This window comes from Anser brachyrhynchus, assembly GCF_964034855.1.
Source record: "Anser brachyrhynchus genome assembly, chromosome: 15".
Classification (NCBI taxonomy): domain Eukaryota; kingdom Metazoa; phylum Chordata; class Aves; order Anseriformes; family Anatidae; genus Anser; species Anser brachyrhynchus.
This window is the reverse complement of record NC_137733.1, coordinates 13,016,314-13,041,579: the sequence shown is the minus strand read 5'-3', so window position 1 is coordinate 13,041,579 and position 25,266 is coordinate 13,016,314. Positions and strand designations below refer to the sequence as shown.

The 25,266-nt window shown below is 41.6% G+C and overlaps 1 protein-coding gene and 1 long non-coding RNA gene across 3 annotated transcripts; one reads left to right on the top strand and one right to left on the bottom strand.

Moving 5' to 3' along the window:
- Positions 1-4,388: 4,388 nt before the first annotated feature.
- Positions 4,389-21,815, bottom strand: EIF3B (eukaryotic translation initiation factor 3 subunit B). Its single transcript, XM_080556159.1, has 19 exons — positions 21,206-21,815; positions 17,927-18,119; positions 16,419-16,538; positions 16,269-16,326; positions 15,595-15,723; positions 14,396-14,553; positions 13,411-13,542; positions 13,250-13,316; positions 12,624-12,670; positions 11,652-11,862; positions 10,999-11,071; positions 10,366-10,488; positions 9,773-9,851; positions 8,600-8,738; positions 7,821-7,946; positions 7,249-7,326; positions 6,669-6,777; positions 6,050-6,168; positions 4,389-4,940 (listed from the first exon to the last, which is right to left on the bottom strand). The coding sequence occupies exons 1-18, from the start codon at positions 21,798-21,800 to the stop codon at positions 6,065-6,067; spliced, it is 2,541 nt and encodes an 846-aa protein (XP_080412285.1). The 5' UTR covers positions 21,801-21,815; the 3' UTR covers positions 4,389-4,940; positions 6,050-6,064.
- Positions 21,816-22,344: 529 nt separating this feature from the next.
- LOC308178119 lies at positions 22,345-25,209 on the top strand. Of its 2 annotated transcripts, none has more exons than XR_013939605.1 (3): positions 22,345-23,270; positions 24,023-24,098; positions 24,593-25,209. It is a non-coding gene; the product is annotated as an uncharacterized lncRNA (long non-coding RNA). The 2 variants fall into 2 exon arrangements; XR_013939606.1 differs by having other exon boundaries at positions 24,471-24,610.
- The last annotated feature ends 57 nt before the right edge of the window (positions 25,210-25,266 follow it).

Genomic DNA, 25,266 nt, shown 5'->3' with positions numbered 1-25,266 from the left:
GTTAGATAGAAAATAATGAGATTTACATTGGAAAAGAAGGCAAATAAAAGGGGCACAATAAAAATGCATAAATAGATGTAGTGATGTAAAAAAAAAAAAGTAGATCTGGACCTTCTGCAATCTGTGCCTCCTAAAATGAGAGCAGGAGGTGAAAGGGGCAGAACTGGTGTAAGGAAGCATGATGAGAACGAAGAGCGGTGTCGGTGTCACAGCAAGGCCAGGAGCTTTGTGGTGTCTGAAAGCGTTTGGCCCTTCTGGCTCCCACGCAAACTCGTCGTGGACAACACGGGCTTGGGGTCCCGTGTGGCCATCTCCCACTCCCTATGGGGGCACAGCCACAGACCCCCCCCAAGCTCGCCTACGCTGCAGGCAATGATGGCAGCTCCCTCCTCTACGAAGCCTTTGTGGATGGGACGAACGTGAAGGGCCACCTGCACGCAGAAGAGCTGTGGGGTCGTGTGTACTGAGGCCACCCAGCCCTGCCCAAGCACCGCCAACAGCGACTGCCTCTCACTGCCTCTGTTCTACTGAGAACTCTGTTCTACTGGAGAGCTTACAGAGGCTTAAGCCAGTTGATTCTCCCATGATCCACGCTTCTACCTTGACAAATTCTTCCTCCCTCTTCCCTGTTTCTGCCCCTAGCACAGCAGGACTCATGCTGCTGGACAAGGCAGCACGAACTCAGCCGTGTCGGCGCTGCTGCCAGCAGCCTTCAGAGGTCACGGCACCACCAGCAGCAGAGCCGAGCAGGCCTACGTATTTTCCCTGTGCTCCCGAAACACTGATTAAAGTTACCCGTGACAAAGAAAGGGAATTGCACTTTGCTAAGTACCCATTTCATTTAATCCAAGGTAGCGATCATAATGAGCCTGTCAAGCAGATCAGAGCGGGTCGGCCCGGATCTGTGCAGGCCCCTGGTGTTCCCTGAGAGCTGCTTGCACACAATCTGGAGTGATTGCAAGCAGCAATTAACTACCGGCAATTAACTAATGCCACAACTCCACGGGTCAGAAACGTGGTGCTGTGCTGACCCCGACTCACGTCACAGCAGCCCACGAGTTCCACGGTCGCTGGTTCCGAGTCTTCGGGCCTGGCAGAGGGGCACCAGAGAAGACCACCCACGCAAAACCCAACCTAAAAGCTGCCCCGGGAGTCTCAGCTAATTACAGACTTGAAAAATTATTTCCACCTTTCTGCGGCTCTTTCCCCCTTCATAAAATAAAGCAGCATCTCTTCAGCAGCTCCTGAAAGGATGGCTGGTGCTGACAGAACACTGCGTAATGCAGGTACGTAAATGGAGCCTTATCAGGAGGGCGCACAGTTATTTAAACAGACTTGTCTTATGGCCCCGCCAGTCACATGCAACAGGTTTCTATAGGAACCAAATTTATTTCCATAATAACAAGTCAAGCTACCTGTCAATTTAATGAAGGTTTTAGCGAGCAGCTCCAACTCTAGAGCACTGGGGTAGACATTTTGGAGTAGTTCAAGTGGCAGCAAAGTAACATTTCTTCAGCACAAGGTTCTGAGTACAGGGTGCACCACCCGGATTTCCATTGCTTTTGATATTCAGAAGAATGCAACAATTAACTTCATCATCATCTCCCGAAACACATCTAAACACACTTATGAGCACCTAACTCTCATAGGCCAAACGCTCCTGTCACTTCAGTGTTGGAAAATACTATTTTGCACACCACAGTCCCAAGTGTGGTGTAGCAGGGGATGGCAAAAGTCTCTCTTGGACAGCCTTAACCTCTGGAACAGTCCCGTTAATCATTGTATTTAGCAACCCCAGCCACTGAGGGTAAGAAAACAGACCCAAAGCAGCAGCATGTGGAAGAGGGGTCACAGTAAGGACTAGGGCTTTTTCTTGCATTAGAAAGGAATGAAAGGTATTGTAGATATTATTGACTTTATTTTAAGAGAGATTCTGCTTTGAGCAGAGGTTTGTGTGCCTACCCCACTTGTGTTTCAGCATGAGGTAAAAGCAGTGCTTCAGTAAAAGAGCGCCATAGGAGTGAAGGTTGAAACTTTGAAAAGCATTAATTTTCAAAGCATACCTCTTACCCCGGTCAACACAGAGATGCTGAAGTCTGAGAATGTCGATAAAGACTCTGGCAGGACTATAAGCCCAGCTGTTCTTGGCTGCCTAATCAATACGCCACTCAAACATATCTCAAAGAGAGGGGGACACTGAAAATCCCTGTTCTAGAAGGATTACTTCAAAAATTTATTTAAAAAAACACAACATGATCACTTTGTCTTCTTTATTTATTTGGCAATAAAAGTCAAAGCTCATAAGAATTACAGTAAGGTTTTATTTAAAAAAATATTCAAATTTAAGAAATTAAAACTTGGTGTAGAAAGTGAACAAAGCTTGCTCTGTAAGTTCGCATTAAGGACTGAAGATGGTTAAAAGGTCAGGAGAATATTTGTTACCAATTCATAGTAAAGCCTGTAGACGTACAGACTAGACCAGGATTGTATTAATTGCTCCAGTTAGTCTTGCTATTTAAAAAACAATCGTTAAAAATACTTGAGAAAATACTTCAAATACAAGGAAACGCTATCCTACTTAACACTCAAGTTTTTGTCGTCTTCTCTCCCTTCCCCTAAGTGTGGGCCCTTGCAGGCAGAGGTACACCTGCTGGTGGAAGCCCTCCACAAACCCTCTCAAAGCACATTATCTACAAACCTGCTTCTCTCAGTCATCCTTCAGAAAAACTCTCACAACAGCCAAGGACTGCAGGCTGAAAGGCAGCAGCATGGAGTGCTTGAAGCTATATCCCAGCATGGATTCAATCCAACAGCATCCTTCCTCCCTACTGCTGCTCCTGCTGTTACGGAGAGACGTGCTGAACCAACCAGCTTACCAAATATATACCCATAAAGCAATTTCATAAGTAGTCAGTTTGTGATAAACAGCTGAAGTAAGAAACACTACAGAAAAGACACAGAAATTGAACAATGTCAGAAATACCAGTATTACAGATAAGAGGCCTTAATTACTGGTCAGGACATCTTGTCAACTTCCAGAGCTCCTACATGAGCATCAAGCTTGATTTTATTCTAATTATTTGCTCACTGATGATCCACACTTCACAAAAGCACATTAGAAGATGACTTAATTCATTTAACATTGGCATTTTATTCCCTTACTTTGAAAACAGTCATGAATAAAATACAGTAGCTTATTAAAACTCCATTGCATGGAGAAAAAAAACACCTTTCTGTTCATAACTTAGAAAATGGTTAAGACAGCTCTTCACAACTCAAGGGCAATTGAGATTGTTAGTGCTACAGAAGTTCAAGCCATTACCAAAAAAATGGGTAAGCTGGAACTTCTGCATTGTTTTGGCAGAAAGCAAATATTTGTTCCAGTCCAGTTGAGGGATGAGCTTGGTAAGCACTGCAGACCGAACTTTTATCATCATAATGTACATATTGATTATGAAAGAACAAATGCAGAGACTGGAAACTAATACAGACTTCGGTGAAAAATATCTGCTGCTTTAAAGTGACCTATTGAAACTTTAAATTAATACCATCATTATAGAACAATAATTTTCAAGAGCCTTCCTGTGAAGGGAACATGGGAATGAACTGAAGGACTTGAGCATTTGCTATCACAAGTAAGTTCACCTAAGGTGAAAGGAAAGAGTGGTAAAAATGCTAATGTCCCTTGGCTGCTGCCAGCTGAGTGGGGGTACCCTTTGCCAGAATACTCCCTGCCTTCCACTTTGAATCCATCATAGAAACTGCTACGTAAGCAAGCTCGGGTTTTAATCAAAGTACATCAAGAGGGCTTATATTAGCAATTACTGGCCAGTCCTGGAAAGGAGACAGGTGAATACCCCCATTTCACCTCTGCCCCTCAAAGGGAAAGCAGCAGGCCAGCAATCTGCCACTATACAGAAAAGAATTTCTACACGTAGATATGAATATAGAGAAGTTGCACCACCAGCTTTAAGTCCGCTTTTCCCCTCTAAAGAAAGAGGTCTTTAGAAATGCAGTTACATATGTAACAGTGAGAATAAGGCAAATATATACAGACCTTCTCAGAAGGTTTGCAACGGTCACTAGTAAGACAGACTAACCCAAAGCTCGTTTGAGTTTGCAAATGGCTTAAGAGATGTACTTAATTTCTAGTTGCTTCACTACAGTTAACAGGTTAATCTGTCCAATTAATGAGTTGTACCATCATCATAAAAACAAAGAAAAAACACAACTTCAGCAATATACAAGAATAGGAATGCCACGAGGAACTTCGGGGGGAAAAAAATTCAAAGAAACTATAAAGTGAATAGGGCAAACATTTGCATTAATCTGGGTATGCTTGATCATTCAGGGAAAGATTCCCTACAAACAACGCAGAGCCAGCCCGGTTTTAGTATCAGTCTGCTTTTATTTCCATATTCAGCTCTTTAAGGGAGACATCCTTTCACAATCTGAAAGGAGGAGGATATAGCCCGCTGTAGTGCTGCTTCAGCACACTAAAACACATCATACGAAAAATGGTTCTGTTGACTTTTCCCCAAACAAAGTGAACACCTGTCCATGCACTTGGGACATAAAAAGAGTCCTGGAACAGAAACATCGTGTGTGTGGGTTTGTGTAAGAGATGTGAACTGATGAATTTCACTTTACTGGCAGTCGTCAAAAACTGCCAGTTAGCAAGTACTGCACAGGAGTCAGGAAGTAAATACTGGTAAGTAGTGGATTTAAAAAGAAAATTGAACCCTTAAAAAGAATTTAAAAGCAGCGCCTTTTCAGTATCTCACTGCAGCAGGCAGCAAGACTTAAAGGCACTACAATGTGTCAGAATGGAGAAAATCTGATGCATCCACCCTTCCAGAGTGCAAGAATATGGATTAAAAATTCCAAGGTAGGCTTTCTGAAAACGAACAAACTTCTTTTTAGCACAAGATATGGCGGTGCTGCAGAAAAGAAAAAAAAAGAGATGAGTCAGTTACTGTGCCTTATACAAACAGCTCGACCTTAACCACAGATGCTATCTCATAAAAGGCTACAAAAGCACGTGTTCCACCTGTTCTTAAACTGTTTAAGTCTAGAAACCACATAGCTTCTCTCCCTTCCATAAAAGATCTCCCACGTACAGGACAAAAACTACAAACTAGTTCTAAATACATCTGAAAATATCAAGGCTATTAGTTTTTCTATAGGTACAAGAGGTGTACTGCTATTCTATTTTGGCTCCTCAGATACCAGGAAACTACTCCAGAACTGTACAGTGACAGCTGCTAAAGGCATTCTTCCAGTCTCCGCTTCCTTACCTGAAGTCCTAAACATGACAGAGCGTGAATGCAATCCACCTTTTAAGTCCTACATGAGTGCCTTCACACACCATTCCCTCCTGAACATAAATTTCAAGCTCTTCAAACAACGACCTCCTACATCAGCTGCTGAAACTACCCTGTTTTCAACACACAACTATACCATATGAATTCACAAAGCAGAACTGGGGCAAGCACTGGATTAAATAAAGATTTCAGCAACAAGCAGTGACAGTGAGAAAGTGCTGCTACCCAAATTCTAACCAACATTTCTAGAAAGTGACAGCAGATTTCAAGTGGATATCTAAACATCTGCTCAAAGTTACATCAGCCTATAGTCAACTTGCTTTATCTTTAGCATAGTATTTAAAGCCCTGGCCAGTATTAACTACCATAACAATCTTACGAAAAACAAAATTTCCATCTAATACTAACTTCAACTTCTCCTGCTGACAACTTTATGATCTTGCAATGAGTTGTGTTTAAAAGTTGACCCTAGCTCTGTCACAGCTTTGATCACTCCGGAAAGATAGGGCATAGATGATATTCTGCTCAGTACAGCTTGTAAATCTCAGTCTGTGATCACTTAAGACTGCTTTTGTTTGCTCTAGCAACAGAAAAAACAAATGAACTCAAAGAACAGCACACACACCCACGCAACAAGCAGACTTAACCTTCTGAAACAAATTACTGAATCTATAGTGGCAGCTAATAGAAAAAGTTCCCCTCTACTGAGAGGTAAGCTATCTTACCACAGTTTTATTAGATTACTCTGGTTCTGCAAGGGTAATAATTTCTTCATTGATAAAAAATTCAACAGTCTCCTCTTCCCAGTCATCAACATTGCTGTCCAGCTCATCTGTGTCTACCCCTGGAATGGAGAAAGTGTTAACGCTATCTCAAACAAGGCAACAAAGGAAAGATTTGATGCTCTTGCTAGGAATAGTGCTTAAAACAGCACTAAAATAAGAACTATTTGTTGCTTTAAATCATAACAAGGACATGCTAATATCATTAAGTGACAAACAAGGCATTATTGTCTCTTACTACAGAGCTTGAGGATTTGTTTTGATTATACACAACACCTGAATCTCTTCACAGGTTTATGCTAAGTTATGCTAAGGTCAAGCCAATGCTTGCCTTGAAGCAGAAAGAATCTAAGTAAAACACAGACAGCACTATGAGTTTTGTCCTGTGCAAAATCAAAATCCATTGTGATTCAGGAGAAAAAGGACAAAACCTTCAGAAAACAGGGGATAATAAGCTTTAGCAGGAAATAGAGAGAGACAACGTAAATAAGTTACGGGAACAGTCGTTACTTGGCAAGAAGTGGTAGTTATCAAGTTTTTACAAGTACTGTGTGTTGCTTACCTCCTCGAAGCTCTAAACGCTCATTCCTCTGCTCCATGTACAGCTCTTGTGCCATCTTGCGGTACTTCCTGAATTCTTCCATCATTGTACGTCTCCTTTCCACCAGCTCCTACAGAGGCAAGAAGAGGTTGGTAATAATCCCACAGTAAAACAAATCCATACAGAATGCATTTGTTAGCGAGGCAAACTTTTTTTTTCCCCTCATGAACATACCTTCTACTGACTTAAAAAAAAAAGCAAAACCTTTTATGTAATTTAAAAGTTGTTTTGATAATTTTTTAAAAGGGTTGTAATTTAAAGAGTGGCTAATACAGCAGTTCACTAAGAACCCCCAAATTTTATCACCTTTGCTTAATGAGGTATCACCAGTGACTCTCCAGATTCATTACTGTTTATCCTGAGTTTAGTGGCATCTGTGTGAACTAACTATGGGAACTGAGTCTAAACATCTGGATTAACATGAACACAGATGTTTGGTATAAAAGGTAAAAATCTAACTTACGTATATGAACATTACAACCTAACAACATGCAGGTTACAAGAGCTTCATCCACAGTATTATATTTCAAAATTGTCTTGCCTTTGAAGCTTTGGACTGGCTCAGGCGATCCTTCTGCTCAAATATCTTTGAGTATTTCTTCAGGTCCTTTTTAATTTGCTGTAAAACAGAATATTATTTCAACTAGGACATCAGACTAGCAAGCAATCATCATATTCTGCAAGAACTCCTTTGGTAGGCCTAAACAGGTTTCGCATTTTTGGAAAGTATCTTTTCTTGGCAATTCCCCTTCACTATAATTCTGTTTGTTCTTCCTGGCTTACAGAACATGAAGAACACTTCCATAAATATTCAATTATGGAAGTCTGGACAGCTGAATTCAGGTTTGTTATTCTTTATACCCTCTCACTGTACCCTAAATTTAAGTACAACTGGCCATTATTTCTATTCCAAATTTAAAGAACAGCTAACATTTACAGTTGTTCCCAGAAATGAGGTCCCCTACAGCAATATTTTTTTTCCAGAAGTTCAGGAAGAAAAGCAATTCCATAACTCTGTAACAGTTCAAACCTCATCCTTGAGAACAGGAAAGTAAACCTAACATGCATATACACCAAAACAATGTCAACAGGCATGTCAGTGGAATACACTACCTTTATCTGATCCTCACTGAGCAAGGTAGCTGGTCGTGGTCTCCACAGAAGCTGACAGAACCTGTCTTTATTGTTTTTCTGAAGTAGACGGCCTTGGAAGGTCCATAACCAATATGCATTGTCCACCTGGAAGAGTAGTGCAATGCCTCAGTCAAGATAAGCTCTAACTTTACATTCTGGTCCTCACTCAATTTATTTTGTTTCTTTGTTTTTAACAAAATCAGCATCATTAGTCGACAGAAGTGAGATGCTCTTTTTGTTCACATCTTTCCTGCAGAAATTAAATTCTACAGCAAAACAGAGTTCATTTGTTTCACTGAAGCTTTGCATAAAGTTTTCTTCTGAATGATCACAACAGTTTAAGACTAAGCAAGCCCTTCTATCGTATTCTAAAAATGTCAGATTCTATACTTGTACAGGAAAGGATTACAGTACAGTGGCCAGAACCACATGAAAGTAACAAGAGACAATGATTCTGTGTGGACCACACAGAAATTAAGTTCCCACACAGAGGATCAAGTTCCAAACAGATAAAGACAATGAGCATTCAGAAAAAGGAAACTTGTTTTAGACTTGTAAACTGCCCTTCCAGAACTTATTTTTGGAAAACCAGCGAAGCCAATGGCCCAAATAAATACTGATGTTTAGAAACACACATATAAAACTACGGTGCCAGGCACAAGTCGTATGACCAGTGACAGGTATCCATTTTTGCTTCCTAACCAATAGCCCTTGTCAATACCTCTGGAATAGGAAGGAAAAGAAGAATGAATGAGTACCTTGTGGCTCCACCAAGACACAGAAGTCACAATGTATCTGCCTGTAGGATCCCATTCCACATCTGAAGCCGTATAGTGTTCAGCAATATTCATCATGGTGCAGTCAGATGTATCTACAAATGCTAAGGCACCGTTCATGCTACAAAGACAAGAGAGATTGTTTTACATGCTAGCATAGCCCATTTTTTAAAAACAGATTTCACAAGCTACATCTTCACAGCTCCTCACTACAATGAGGAATCTTCTCAGCAAGCAACCAAGAAATGGGCTCATACCAGTAACACGTGCCTGTGGCTAGAAAACAATGTGATGAATAAAACCAAAAATGCACATAAGAATGAAACTGTCGTTTTAATGTTCAGTGACCTTTAACCCATTTTACATCTGTTCCTAAAGTCATGATGAAAACATATAGCCACATCACAGCCAAAGTTTAACAATCATATGCTTTAAGGAGTGAATACCAAAATGCTTAGACATTTAAGGAGTGGAGTCCAAAACTAAAAATGGATTTCAAAGATGAACATCACTGCTTACTTGAAAGCATGTAAAGCCAAATACTATTCAGCTGGCTAAAATAAGTTTTACTTGCTCAAACGTGACCTTTTTGATAACTTTTACAGTAGAGCTTTGTCGTAAGAGTATTGTGAAAGTATTATTGCCCACCAAAAGGCATGAGGTTTTGACAACAACAAATGCATTATGGGAGCCACATCAATTAGTCGGTGTTTAACAAACAGCTAAGAAGTCTTTCTAAATATCCACTTTTTTGTTGAAAAGTTCATTCATCTTTTGATGTGGTGGAAATAGCAACTAGAAGTTACAAAGGACATCATGAAACTGCATCTTGTTTTCCTTTATTTTGCGAAGACATACGAGAATTATAGCAAGGCAACTGGGAGAGAGTTTTAATTAAGTAATTGTAAGCCTTAATAAAGTCAAGTACCTATCAGAATCCAACTGACAAATTACCACAGGTCAAAATTAACATTCTTTCACAGAGAGCCCCTTCAATACAAGTAAACACTCAGTAAGATTTTTTTTCCCATTTAAATAACAAAAAATCATATTAAATCATTCACATAGATAGCAAATACTTCTTGATGAGATACTCTAGTACTTTTTTCCTGCTTTAAAAGGAACGTGGTGTCCAGTAACTTGTGCAATGCTCACCTTCTGAGGCCAGCCAACACTACAAACTGCCCTTGAGGACTCCAGAATATCGTGTTTGCCTGCTGTTTGTCAAACGTTTCTGGGAGGAAACAAGTCCAGAAAAAGAAAATCTCAATCCAATGTCATCAGTTAGCTTACAAGCAGTAACTACACCCATTCCTCAGAAGACGTTTCTGAACTCTGCAAGCAAGCCCTTACAACAGTCCTTAGCTCTACACTTCTGAGGACAAAACCCAGTAGATCTAAAACATCCAAAGCTAGCAGAAAAAGAAGAGTAGATCAGAAATCCCAACACCCAATCGGGGAAAAAAAGGTTGTCAAACGTTAGCCAAATAAGTCTGTGCTATCGCCTTGCACAAACTTCCCAAGACCACAAAATTATTCTGGCTTGTAAGCCTGTTACTCCCAGACCTCGGACTGATTCAATATGAAAACAGTTTAGCTGTCACCAGAGGCCTAGATTTCTTGAACGCAATCTCATTCATGCATAGCACCTAATGCCACACTATCTACCACAAACAGCCACAATTTGAGTTTACTGTCCAGCAAAATGCTTAGCATCTGCATCTTTCACAGGCTTTCCAGTCACTTACTTATGAGTTCTATTTTCCCATTGTTTTTAACATGGTAAAAAGAAACTGAAATTCGTGGAGTTTCTCCATGCAACACAGCAAACTTGCTTCCGTTTGGTTCCCAAGCAAAGGCTATGATGCTTTCTGTAAAAAAAAAAAATAAAGAGGGGTCAAAACTCTGTCAATTATAAAAAGCTTTCAGTTATCACAGAACACCAGGATGCTAAGCAGAGAGAACCTATCAATTCAACTCAGCCACAAAGACTACCTTTTAAAACAAAGGTTGATAAGGCAAATGCAGGATATTATGGGAAGTGTTTTTGGTCAGACACAACAGCTCCAAAATCTCTGATATGCTACAGAATGAATACATTCATCAGATAACTTTTTTTTCCCCCAAGCATTTTAAATTCTTTTTTTCCCCTAAACTAAGCTACAAGCATGAACAGCAATGAAAGTTTTTACTTCGCAGATCTTACATAAGCAGCCCAGCAACAGGAATAGTATAGCTACCATCAGAAGTGTTAAATATCTTAATTGTCATCAACAAATGTCACATGTTGACGGGAACTTTTAACAAACATGCAAGTGTCTACCAAAAAAATGTTGAATAAAATAGTTAAAGATTGGAAGTGAGTAAATACTTGGAATTACCTTTCATTTCTACCACATCCACTGGAACCTGTTTCTCTCTCATTCGGAATATTTCAAAGTTGGTCACTACTCCCTGTGAAGGTCAAGATCAACTCATTACTCAGTACAGAAGCAGCAGAACAAACAATTTGTTTTTTAGATTGTCAGGCATAGGATGGCCTGTCAGAACTCAGGATGAGAACCGAGAGTCAACATTTCTTTCCTTAACGAGCAGATAAATACTGTATGCCTCATTACCGAACACTTTCTAAATCGTTCTGTTCTGATAAGTAACAACAAAAGAATTGCATACAACAATCTGTTTCTTTCAGACTGTTAAGAAACTTAATTAAAGCAGATAAACATATGGTACATTGTGCAGCATGACCTATGAACTCAAAACCAACTTTAGCAGTGAGTAGGAAAAGATCTAAGGAATCTAGCTCTCATTTTAAAAAACAGGTCCAAAATACCACTAAATTCAAAGCCAGTCCTAGAGAGCCAAACATATGTAATGTTTGCATCCACATGATCCAAACTCAATAGTCAAAACTATTTTTATTTTTTCCATCATGTAATTTACAGTGTTCATACCGAAAAACAATACTGTAAGAAAATTAAATATCAGCATGAGGTAGAACCAAGTTTTATGAACACAATCAGAATCCACATACCTGTGTGCCTTTTGGAGTCCTGTCTACCTTCACACACAGGTAATCCCCATTCTTCTGCCAGTGTAGTTTACAGTCTACAACGTTGAACAGATTCCGCACACGGATTTCTTGTCTAGCAGGCAGCTGCATTAAGGTCACTCTTGCTGGAATGTCTTTGTCCTCAGGCACCCAGAAAGCAATTATGTTACCACCTGGAGACCACGAGAAATCTCTACAGGAAGGAAATTAAACATAGTTCCATTTTGATTTGTAGTTAGAGATACTACAAACAGAAACTATTTTCAGCACTGTATCTGAGTGTTGTAGACACAGATAAACAACTGAAGACAGTTTACTAACTTACATATTTATCATAACCTATTTTTAACTGCCATTTAAGCCTGCAATATGTTCAATGTTATCAAAACAGCAAAAAAAGCACTAACTAGAAGGCACAAACCCTTTACTGTGTAAAGCCAGAAGATCTAAGAAACACGATTAAACCAATTAGCAATTCCCCTCTATTAAATTACACTGGAGACAATCCTTTTGCACTTGTGTACACCTAATTTTACTTTTGCTTTCCAAAAGGTACCCCAAAAAGCCACAGGAATTAAGTGTGCAAACATGCACAAAATCAGACTAGTTCCTCGCCAACAGGCAGCATACAGCGCACTGCTTTAAACCAGCATACAAGTTTTAAGAGACAGTCCCTAACAAGCTGCGTTCCAGTTTGGTTTAGTACACAAGGATCCTAAGCTAGATCCTTGATTAAACATTGCCACAAAGGGGATTTCCAAGCACAGTAGCTGTCACTCATGTACGTCAATAAGCAGAGAGCTTTCCATTCCTTTTTTTTTTTGCCAGCTTGTCTAGATTGACTTCAGAACAAGACCATTTGCTCTAATCACTGTAAAGATTCATCTCATTATAAAAAGTCTCTGATATAAAGACAAAAAGAGAGTAGTTATTTTTACAAAGGAATACACTCACCTTATCCCATTGATTTTCAAGCTTTTTTTGTCCAACAAACCCATAGACTAAAAGAGAAAATTGACAATTTTCCAGTTAGTAACGTTCTTGCATATACACACATGCCTCTATTCTTATTAGAAGAGCACATAAGCTAGGAAACTGGACAGTGTTGAGAGATCGATTCTCCCCTATTTTATATTATGAACATACGTATACCACAACTACCGATAAAATTAATCCTGTGTGATGATTTTTATGAGTACAGAAACCCGTATTATAATGCAAACACAGAACAAACTAGATTATGCTGCAATTTATAAAGTATTTTGGGTATTCTGGCACTCATCTGCTACTGAGAGCTCAGAGGTATCACATAACTTTAATCATACTGACTCTTGAGCAGTATATTGAACTCTCTAGGGCTTCTAGAACCACGGTGTGAAACTTTTTCAGGGTCAGCTAAAGTTTTTTCCCCCAAGAAAGGTCAAGGGACGAGCAAATATATTTATTCCCTTTTAAACTCTAGAAAGCATTATTACAATATGTATTTTAAAATAGACACCATGGGAAATGTTGACATTGTAATGCAAAAAGCATTGTGCAAAAAACGTTAAAAAACCACAACCAGAAAAACAAGAACTTACAGGTGTTTCATAGATACTGAGGGTATCTGAAGTCATTCGAGCAAAGAATTTACCATCATGACTCCATCTAAGCAAATACAAAAAGAACATTAGATAGGAATTATCTACTTATTAAACAACATCTAGGACTACTTGTTCTCAAATGCTGCTTTGCAACCTACTTAAAAATAGGCCAGTGAGCTGAGTTTTCACAGTGGAATCCTCGTTTCTTTTGCCCAGTCAGAATATCCCAGATGATAATAGCCTGAGGATCATCCGGCGTGTCCATCAAAGGGCTGAAGGTCACTAAATATCTACAAAGGAAATAATCAATTTCACTACTGAAATTCCATTTAACACATCAGTACAAGCAGGCTTTCATCCAAATAATATTAAAATAAAATGTACTTGCAAACAGCTCTTTCCCTACTGGGATTCTTGGAGACGAGGAAAGTTTCAAGACACAGTAATCCTTAGCATCTCTTTGGCTGAAACGCCTCTAGATTTATGTGGAAGTTCTCTCATACTGATATTACAAGAGGAGAATTCAACAAATACATTGGTAGTTACTGTATAGGTTTGCCCTGAGAACAGAACTGGTTTCAAACCAAATATAAATCCACCAGCCTTTGCCAACCTGATCTACAGGTATGGTAGACATCTCCATTTATAGATAAATAATCACTTCCAAATATCTTGCTTAAAAACTAGCAAAACAAGATACATCTCAGTCCTGAAATTATTGTAGCCTTTTCTAAAGAGCTCTTTAATGCGAAAGAAAGTTTTTAAAAAATAATTTGAGTACTATAGACTTGGAAGATGCTATTCAACTGGATTTTTTTTCAAAGAAATAGAAATCTAATTCTCTGGACATCCCATCCAACTAAAGAGAGACAATACCATTCTCTCAAACAATGAAGACTTTAAGGATACTTTATCAGTTTCGTTTTATACAACAATTATTACAGATTATGTTAAGCATTTTTCCTGAAGTCAAAGCCAAATCATGTAGTGTTTCACTCATTCTAAAGTGTACGAAAAGCAGCACTTTCAAAGGTGGAAGAGAACCGAAGGCGGCAGTCCAGTAAGATCTGAAAGCACGGCACCCAGAATGCATGCACTTCATGCTTTTGTTCCCTTACCCCAAACCAACATCATACACCATACCTTTCACAGGGTGAGAAGTCAATAAGCTGTACTCCCTGGTGACTAAACCTTTGAATCTGCTTGAACTTCTCTCCACCCCAAAGTGCGATGCCCCTCTGGTGGAAGGTAGCCAGGTAGGTACCCTTTGGGGACCAACGTACATAGGTTTCTGTCCAGCGCTGCAATTAAAAAAGAGTTACAATTAAAATGTATACAGAAAAATTTAGCTTCATTCAGAATTACTGAAGGGGGAGGACTTAATGCGTGGCTTGTAGCATCACACTTCACAAATGCACTTATTCAGTGAAGATCTCAGAATCAGTCATGTTAAATCAATTGTGGATTTAAATTCCATACACATAATGCACAGCACTTATCCTTCAGGTTAAAAACTGTCATTTGAGACCGTTTATCTTACTGATCACCAAAAATATTTTGCAGGGACAGTGACAACCATTGTAGGGTAACTGACAATTGAATCATCCCAACAGGCTTGGTGGTCTTTGTTGGATTTCAGCTCTGGCAAGAACATGACCTTCTCAGAAGTAAGAGTAAGCAGTCTGAACTTACTAACAACACTACAGCTCTTGACCTTCAGCTAAGTTAGAGAGGTATCAGCCATATAGATCACAGCCAGTAACCACGGTGATAAGCAAAGCTGCCTCCATCCCAGAACCACTTTTCTTTCTATTGTAGCACATAATGGTTGTAAAGAAAATGTTTCTGGGTACCTGCAGTTTCCTTTGCAAGTGAACTGGCTACAGCACACAGGCAGGCTAACTCTCCCTTTTATGTAGTGTTACCAAACCAGCTATTCCTCTCCAGCACCTCTGCAGTCAGCAGAAAGGCAAAAAGTGATGAGCAGCTGCATGCTTAAGTGCATATTCAGCACCAATGAATAGTATTCCTCAAACCGACTTTGCATACGCAGGTCTTTCTGAATCACTTATAATATACAGATGGTGGAACTAACAGGCATCATGGAGAGGTAAAGAAAAGGAAAAACAAACACGCTAACTCCACATTTGTTTCACCTAAGCAGCTAAGTCTAATTTTAAAGGGTGTAATTTCACTGCTCTTCTTCCAAAGGAAGAAAAAGTATTTCAACGATGGGGGGCGGGAAAAAAAAAGACATTTTTAAAACCAAGAAAACTGTAACGTTATAAAATGAATGAGACTGACAGTGTATCTGCAATGTACAGCACTTCCAGGACACTCACTGCTCTGTCCTCAATTTGAACAGGTTCCTTGATATCATTCCAAAAAATGGAGGTCCGGTCTCCTGACTCAAAGATCACACTATACTGATCCCTACAGTCAGGATCTTCCAGCCAGTAGCGCAGATTCCCCTAAAGAAAAAAAAGAGGTCATTAGTGAGTCAAAGGCTAGGAAGCCTAGTTCTCCAAATTACTATCTACCTGGCAGGTAGAAGTCTGTCTTCAGACAGCATGCAACTTCAGAGTCTTACCATTGCAAAAAATTTTTTTGAAGTCAAATTAAATAATCCAGACTAGTGGTTACTTGAGACTAAGAGAACAGATCATAAAAAGGTGGACCTTTAGGGCAGTTTGATGATGTTTAACACTTCTGGCCCAAATTATTTTAAACTTTCACTTTCTCCACAGGACATTTTACAAATCCAGAGGTAAGAAACACAGCGGTTGGCCTCAAACACTTAAAAAAAGATGCTTTCAAAATTCTATTTTTAAATTACTTGTGTGAAGTCATTATTTACCCTCAGTTCCTACGTGGAACTACTTAACACAACCTTTAAGCTCTTCCTGTCACTTTACAACAGTGAGAACAAAGGAGTACGTGATCACTACTGCTACTTTCATAACATCAGTAACATATGTTGTTAATATTCACTTCTCACAAAACCCCACAACCTTACCAAATCTTTAAAAGGCTGTTTCTCAGGGATTTCCCACTCATCACTGATTGTCATGTACCTGAAAGAGCAAATCAGTTGGTTACACTTAGTGCAGATACTCTCTTGATTAGAATCCCGAAAGCTGTATAGACACATGATAGCTGCACTCACTTATCAAAGTCTGTGAAAAGGTTCACTCTGAAAGTGTGCTGCTTATCCAGCTTGTATCCATCTGCATTCTTCACAGCATCCACTGCATGAGATGGAGACATGTACTCCAGGAAGATGTACCTGCGATGCAGGAATACAAAAGTATGTTCATTGGTGACTATGTAGAAGAATCATATCACAAAAAAATTCCACACGATACAGATGAACTAGGAATTCAGTACGCAACATCTACAAAGTAGCTTCTCGTCTTATCCCTAATCAATTACTGGAAAAATTTCCACTTTGACTACAGGCATACTGTATCAACATGGACTAGATCTGAATTAGCTGATATCCTTTCTGTAAGAGGGCTACAGTAGATGAAAAATGTGGGTTCACAGAACTGTAATGAAAGCTAGTAAAAAAAAGAGGCAAGTATGCAGCTCTTCCCAGCTGAATGATAGACCTTCTTCAGAAATCGCAAGCCTTGCTGTAGCTGCTCGTTTAGACCTTCAAAGCACAGCTCTTATTTTTCATTTACTTTCAACATAATTCAGCTTCCTCCTTGCCACTAACACAATCTAATTTATAACCCAGCAGACTCAGGAAGTCTTTTAGTATCTTTAAGTAAGCCGAAAGCATCTTGAAGACTACCAGACATGGCCTCTGATATTTTCCCCTAAGTATTAGATATGCATTTTTCAAAACAAGCACTAGCAGCAGCACTAAAAGGTGAAGAACACATGAACACAGAGATAGAATGATTTTTCTCCTCGTGTTGACCTTGCAGAAATAGGAATCTCTCACCCCAGAAATCCCCCTTTTTAATGGATACCTCTCCAGCTCCTGAAGATATGCTACTCCAACCTCAGTAACAAGACTTAGTAAAACCTTCTAAGTATCAGATGGATTTTAGGGACAGACACCAGACAAAAACTCTTTCCCGTGCCCTCTCCAACTCTGGGCAAGATCATTTCTGGTTAGCTTTCTTCTCGATTTCAGGTGCTGCAATTAACCTGGAGCAGTGATCAGAAGTTGGCAAAAGGGCCCTGGGGAGGGCTGCTGCAACTTAAGGAAGCTGAAGTCCCTAATGTTAGCATAAGCACTGGCAGAGACAGAATATGATATCGACAGTCCATTTTGCAATAAACAGTACATCCACTGCTGCCAAGTTTTTAACTAAAATGGACTTTTAATCTATTTATTAACCACGGCAGGAAATTAACCAAAAAAACTTGTTTAGTACCGCACAGAAGTTTGACTTCCAAACTCAGCTAAACTTTGTTTCCATAATTAACCTCCCCAGGCTGTAACTGAAGGAGTTACTAAGCTCCTCCGTTCCCTCAGGAACTTTTGCTTGTCGCTGCAACTAGATGTCAAGATTGTACAGGCTAAGGTAGAAAACAACGATGCCCATGGTAAGAGGACACCATAAAAATTCACCATAAAGTACTGACATTAATAATCAAAGGTAAATCGGTCAGAGCAGCATGTCAAACCTATTTCCAGCAGGTGTGATTGTGACTTACCCCTTTGTCTTACCATCTGCTTCTGGGTAAAATTCATTGATAATTTTACCAAACTTGGAAAATATTTTGTGGATGACATTCTTCAGTTTTTCAAGTCGGTCTGGTCCAACCTGGGGAACGTTATCCACGACTATCACTGAGTCAATTCCATCTGCTTCCTGAGGCTGGTCTTTCAGTACATCACCAAGTAGTTCTGCAAACAAAAAGCATAAAAGAATTCGAGGCTCCAGTCTACACCATGAAAGAGGAAGACTGAAGGATGAAAAGAACAGTGACACTAAGAGTAAGACTTCAAAATCAGGAGAATGGTTCAACAATCATTTAAGAATTCTGGTGGTGAATGAAGCCTTTATCAGAGAAACAACTGAAGTGAATACAGACCACTTCAACAGTACTTCCTTGTCAAGAGACACGATTCCTCAGTTTCTTAAATTTCAAGGAATTTACCCTTGAAGCCTTTTTTAAAGAAACACCTTACCTAGAGGACACCAGCAGGCATACTAGTAGCTTGTTTCAAGAGTTGGAACTGACTCTCAAAGTCCTCAACACCACTGACAGAGCAGACAACCCTAACATTTACTACCCAAACTCTGACAAGTAGACTTACCCAAATCATAACCTGATGACTTTGATAAATTTAACATGCACCTCCCTTCCACATTACAAGAGCTTTAGCATAATTCAAAACGATCTTCCACCCTGGAAGCTCTGCATGCCTTAGCATCACTATAATTATGGCTGAGAACTCAAGCTCCATCAAAACCTTTAATTAAACATGAAAATGAAGGTGTTCTAAGTCAAGTCACATTAAGCACGCAACAAGTGAATGCAAGCACACACCTTTTCACACCCTGGATATTCTACAGCTACACTAATCCCCCTTTCCTACCATCCCATAATGGTACTTGCTGGTGGGGTAGTCTCTTCAGTCCTTGCACTGCCTGCTCTAAACCCACACACACACTTCCCCACTTCCACTGGTACAAGAGAAGCAGAAGTTTTATGAATGAAGTCAGTTTTAGGTTGTGAAAGAGTCAGCTATCTGAACAAGTTGCAAAACAAGCCTAATGTATGAAACTTTTTATCCATTTTGAAAAGGGTTCACAGAAGTCTCTAACAACTAACCAAGAATGGCTGAAGATGCATTTACACTTCAGAACAAGGCGAGCAGTCAGCGAAGAGCGCACAATGCAAAGATTCCGGGTTACGGACCCAGAAAAAAAGGAGCACAGATAAGTGTTGCAAATAAATTAAGATGTGGTATATACTTGGAAGTTCAGACATTCTCTCAGGACTTTGCCAATCTCTGGGTAGCTAACGATACATGGAGTTGCGGATAGGTACTCACTTGCCTAAGATTTCTGAGACATGCAGCAAAACATCTGCAGTGCTTACAAAAACTAAGGATCGAAAGAAGGAATTTTGAAAACTATTACAGCAAAATGACATGCACGTTTCTTATTCTAGAGTCCCGTATCTTAGATTTTCCCTGCATATAAAATGGAAGCGCATCCCACAAGGAACAGCAAGGATGCTTCCACAGAAGCCTACAAGAAAAAAACAAAGAAGAAAAATTTTTAGGCACTAAGTCTTTTCTTCATAACCACGTCTCACAAAAGACTTTGTAGGCTGTAGACAAACCAAGGAATACATAGTTAGATTCACGTGCTAGTAGACAATACCCTATATTGAATCAGAACTGTAATAGATTAAAGACCAATAACTGCATTGTACAACTGCTCTACCTTAATTCAAAATTATGAACAAAGGGATCTTTCAAAGGGTAAGAAGCTGGTTTGGCCAGCTCTTTTTCCACCCACCAGAAGAGAGGGGTGTGGTGGGGACACAGCTATCTTCAGCTAGCAGAATTTTAAGGACCACACAGCCATTTTCTGAGCTAAAACTTCTCCATTGCACCTGGGTGATTATCTGACACATTCTCTTGAATGTGAGCCAGCTGTTCCGCTATGCCAACACCATGCTGGAAATAAAAGAAGTTAAAATAACATCTGAGATGGTCTAATCCTACAGCTGATTCACTTCTAAGTTGTTCTTGAAGAGGCAATGTTGTCATAAGCATTGAGATAACCTTGGCTCAGCGACACCGATGGCCTGACGCTGCTTCTCCCGTGCAGCTCTCAAGGTAAGGCAAAAGGAATAAGGAAGCTCAAGAAGCAGCACACAGATGGAAAACCAGACCAGCAAGAGTGACTAAACCTAAACAGTGTAATTCAGCCACTAACACTGTATTATTCATACAGCTGAAGAGTTAACTAGATTAATCCTAAATAGTAAAATAGGAGCGGATAGGAAATATGCCTCGGTTCTGGATACACTGAAATGAACATCATCAACTCAGATGTAGACAAAGCAAATAGAGCAAACACTTTGCTAGACAAAAAGAACCCAACTGCGTATTTGCAGACAATTTTGCCAAAGTCTCTTTGAGATACAAAAGCACGTGTTCAAAGAGCTGTACAGACGATTAAGAACAACACATGTTCTTAATCTAAGATACTTTTCTACTTATTTATCAAGCTAAACATAGGCCTGGAACACTAGGAATTATCACTGGTATTCCACTGCCAGTCGAAAGAGCCAACTGACTTAGGAAATATCACGTGCTTTAAGAAGCATTTTCCCAGTTCTGACCCACGTAACTATTACCAGACCCTACGAGAGCACTTCTGTCACAGTAAGCACTGGCAAAACAGACTCAAGAACTGACACAGCTCATTGAGAAAGATTTACCTGAAAGAGAAAAATGCTAAAATAGTTTTAATTCCCTTATACCAGGGGTGGCTATCTACATAATTAACTGTGTAGTTACACAAGGTTTAGCCATTTCAAAGAGCCAACATCCAACCCTATTAAAAGGCCCTGCGATTGAGGTTTCTACTACTAACAATATGTTTTCCACGTTTTGTGGCCACAGAGCACCTAGGCCAGCTCTTCATGAGCAGTAAGTCACCCCAAACCCACGCTACTTGTCTAGAGACTTTATTCGGGATGCGTGGAAAAGCACAAACCGACTGAACCAGGTTCGTAAGCAGCCGGGCAAGAATTTAAAGCTGCCGTCACAGCAGCTGACTTTAACTAACGGGGGCACACAGACAGCACTCTCCTCGCTGCCTCCACCTCGCGAGGAGCTCCCACGAACCGAAGCTCAGCAGGAAATTAACGACCCGCGCTAATTAACCGCTTCCAGCACGAAGGCGCCGGGAGCTGCCAGCCCGGGCCCACGGCCCAGGCCCAGCTGCGGCCTCCCCCGACCCGCACCTTCGTCGCTGATGTCGTCCACGAAGTCCTCGGGGTCGCTGAAGGAAAGCTCGTCCTCGGGCTCGGCGGGGGCGGCGGGCGCGGCCTCCCCGGCCTTGTCCTCCTGCGGCGCGCCGGGCTCGGCCGGCGGCTCGGCCTCGGCGGGAGGCTCGGGCTTGGCCTCGGCCTCCCCCCCTTCCTCCTCCTCCTCCTGCTGCTGCTGCTCCTTCTCCTTCCCCTCCTCCGCCAGCTGGGCCTCGGGCTCGGCCTCAGGCTCAGGCTCGGGCTCCTCCTTCTCAGGGCTCTGGCGGCCGGACCCCGGCTGAGGCTCGGCCTCGGGGGGCTGAGGCGCGGCCTCCTCAGCGGCCTCCTCAGCGGCGGCGGCCTCCTGTTGGGCCTCGGCAGGCCCCGTCGGCGCCTCGGGCTCGCCTCCCTCCTCCTCCCCTTCCTCCTTCTCGTCCTGAGGCGGCGGCTCGGCGGGCGGCAGCCCGTCGGGCTGCTCCTCGGCCGGCCCCTGGGCGCGGGGCGGCGCGGGGCTGGGCGCCGGGGCCTGCATGGGGCGCTCCCGGCTCCGCCGCCACGGCAAAGGGAGCGCGGGAGGGGCCGCCAGGGCCATGTGCGCCAGGCCCCGGCGCCTACCACCTGCCCCGGGGGGCGGGGGGGAGGAAAAGGGGGGTTTGGCCCGCCGTCGGTTCCGTACGCCGATGGTTTCGCCCCGATCCGAATTCCAAGGAGGCTGGTGAGCGTTTGGCTGCCCGCTCGTCGTTCGGCTGGCAGAGAAAAGGGTTTATTTCAAGCTTGCTGCTGCTGTGGTTTCCCCCGCTTCGCGGTGGTTGAGCCCAACATGGCGGCTCTGTGCAGGCTACCGAGGTGGGGTTCGGCCGAACCATTCGCTGAGAAGCGGGAGGCGCCGCGGCAGTTAGCCGGGCGGATGAAGGCCCTTCCTGCGCTTCTGTCACTTCACCGCATTTCTCAGTCCAACTCTATGCAGATAGCAGCAGCACGCTGAGCCGAAATCCGCCCGCTTTCCCCGCCTTAACACCACACGTTCCCCCCTACAACTCCCCGCCGTGGGCTCGCCCGAAGGCTGGCCGTAGTGCACGGGCGCTACCAAACCCACGACAAAGGGGGAGGAGCGGGGCCGGCGACATCACGTTAGTGCTGAGGGGCGGCGGCACCCCCCCGCGGGGCCGCGCGGTTCGGCCCGCCGGGAGCCGCCACATCAAGCGCGGGCCGCGGCTCGCCTCATGGCGGGTCCCGGTTGGGCGCTGAGGGGAGCCCCGAGGGGACCCCAGGGATCTGTGGGGGCTGAAGGGAGGGCAGAGGCTTGCCGTCTGACCCCCAGTCACCGCCAGGCCCGCTGAGAGTTGAGTATAAAAGCCGTCTTCCAGAGCGGTGTCGGTGCTTACAAGGTCTTGGTGGTTTTTAACGGTGTTTTTCTGTGAGGTAAAAACAGGCAGTCACTGTCCCGCACCGCCTGTGAGGTAAAAAATGGTGCTCGCTGTGCCACACCGCTGCCGTGACACTGGTTAGTGGGAGAAGCCTTCCAGAGGGACGGTGAGCCTGGTTCCACGCAGGCGGTCTGTCAGTGCTGGGGTACGGCCAGAGGGACACAACAGATAGCCCTTTCTAATGTTCTCATTTCTAATGTTTTCCAGTGATCAGAAGCGTTACCTTGGCTGATCCCAGCGGTTTAGTGTGACTTTTACATTGGTAACATTCTTTTCTCTGACACTGGCTAGCAAAGTGACTGAGACAGCCAAACCCTCGTTATCAATTAAATCATTACTTTCAAGGGCTCTTAGGCTGATGCAAAAATACAGATTTTTTTTTTTCCAGCATGCATGTCAGTATAACATACCCAAATTAGTGAAGAGAATCTGAAATTTGTCTTGGATACCATCCTGAAGTTTCAATGAAGGGTTTAGTGCAAAAAGAACAGTGCTTGAGGAATAATAGTTCATGTGCATTTGCTTCCCAGATGAACACCTGATTATTTTTTTTTGGCCTAGTGCTTACTTTCAAATCATCAAAACATTCCGAACAAGAATGCCAGCAAAGAAGTTTCATGAGAAGAGCAGAACAGGTATTGCAGTTAGTAGTTTGAATTTATAATGCATATTTTATATTGCAGTATCTATCATATTCTGATAAAATTTTGAGAAGGTATTTAAAAAAAAAAGAAAAAGCAGCTTTGTAATTTATCAGCTAGTCACAAGATGTCACCCTCACTCTATTCAAATGTAATCGGTTGAGTGTGTCACTTCCAAATTTAAGCTATGGGCAATGTTCGTGAATGGAAATGATGACTGGCACTTTGTTACTTCCCCCACCCCGTTATGTCACGGTAGTTGACCAGACATTTTATTTCCTGAGTTGCAAAAGCACTGATGCGTGAAAGTAAAGAGAAAGCTGTTGCTCTTCCTGCCATCACAAGCATATTTTTTCCAAATACGAGGACATACTGTGGTTCAATCTGGGGTCCCAGCTGGATCCTCAAGATTATATGTCCCTTCTAAGTGCATGCATGCAGTCTCTCACCTATGGTTTACCGCTCTTCACGGTTGCCTGTATTGCTGGAAAAGGCAATTTTCCATATTACTTTTCCTGTTTGCAAGCTGTGTACTACTACAATCACTTTGGTAAAATACTGAATTTAAATGCTCAGTCTGACTTTCCTGTCTTTGCATAGTCTGCTATTTGCACTTTCTCTTACTTTACAGCAAATTTTGATTTATCTTCCTTCCTTCCTTCCTTCAATTTCCTTTCTGCTATTGAAAACTTTCAAATCCCTTCAGTCCGTGTGCTGCTATCTCACTGCTATTCTTTGTATTCCAGTCCTTACTCAGCAATGAGGGTGAGTGGAACAACTTTTAAAACCAGAGATTTTGTCTGGCAGCTGGAGCTTGTTCCTGTAAGTATTCCACATGCAAAAATCCTAATCAATGGGATGTTTGGGGTAAGAAGTCCAATGAGAATGACTTCTTGTGTAACACAGTTGTCAAAACAGAAACACTTCATGTATTTTGCTAAGTACAAGTGATCTGAGGATGATGGAGCTGAAAATACTGATTCCTAAACTGAATTCGGAAAGAGTAAGGAAGCTCTAATTTGTAAGATCTGTATGAAATTTTTCCTAATACTGATACAACATACTCAGAACAACCCATTGCAAGACTGGGGCCTCACGTAGTCCTGTACTTTTGCATTACATTTGTTACCTGGAAGTCGCTGACACATGCTCGCTCTTTCTTTCTCTAGTGATGATAGTTTCTTTATGCTATAGGTTTTCCAGAAGTTTTCGCTGCATTTACAATAAATATGGAAGAGTTCAATAACTTGTGTCAAGTACAATCTTTATAGCCCTGTTCAAAAATTATTTCAGCAGTTGAATTATTTCTTTCACAGTATTTTTCTTCAAGACTCCTTCCATGGATTGCAAAAGCAATCTTCAGTGTAGAATGTCTTATTTATACCAAATAAATAGTTATGCTATTAGCTTAAGTACAGACCAATCAAAGATCTATAGCTCAATGAGAACATGTTGATTCCTTCATTCATTTTCTCAAAAAATGCTATATAGGGGAAAAAATGTGTAGCGCTTAGTTTTCTGAAGTGCTGAGCCTGCAGAACTCTCCACTCGGCTGCTGTATAAACGCGATTTGAAGGGCCTCTCAGTGTAAATAATGCCATGCTCTCTTAATTTTATACATGGATTTAGTCTGCACCAATAGTTGTGGGGAAATAGCACTGAGGGAAGAGGCAGAAGGAAAAGGAGAATCAGTCAAGTCATTCATGTCTTTGTAGCAGCATGAAAAATTTCAAGGGAAAGCATTATGATTGTAGTGACAGCTGAAAAAATTCTGACTATAATTTTCTGTGGTTTAGTTCTCTTTGCATATAGTGGAGATATTTGTTTATCTTCCAAATATTTATAAGGAACATTAATTAGTAAATGAATCTAATACTGTGGATGTTAGAAACATAAAGCATTATTATGGCTTGGTAGCGTCTTAATCTGGAGATCCAAATCTCTAAATCTCTAAAGAGATTGGATTTGGAGATCCAAACTTTTGTGTCTT

What these genes read in the sequence shown, in the direction of transcription:
- EIF3B (XM_080556159.1), bottom strand. Translation starts at nt 21,800, where the DNA reads ATGGCCCTGGCGGCCCCTCCCGCGCTCCCTTTGCCGTGGCGGCGGAGC. An exon ending in GGATGTGGTAGAAATGAAAG is followed by an intron (nt 10,489 to 10,998) that starts GTAATTCCAAGT and finishes TTTTTTTTACAG; the next exon opens with AAAGCATCATAGCCTTTGCT. An exon ending in TGTCTTGGTGGAGCCACAAG is followed by an intron (nt 7,947 to 8,599) that starts GTACTCATTCAT and finishes CTACTCTTCCAG; the next exon opens with GTGGACAATGCATATTGGTT.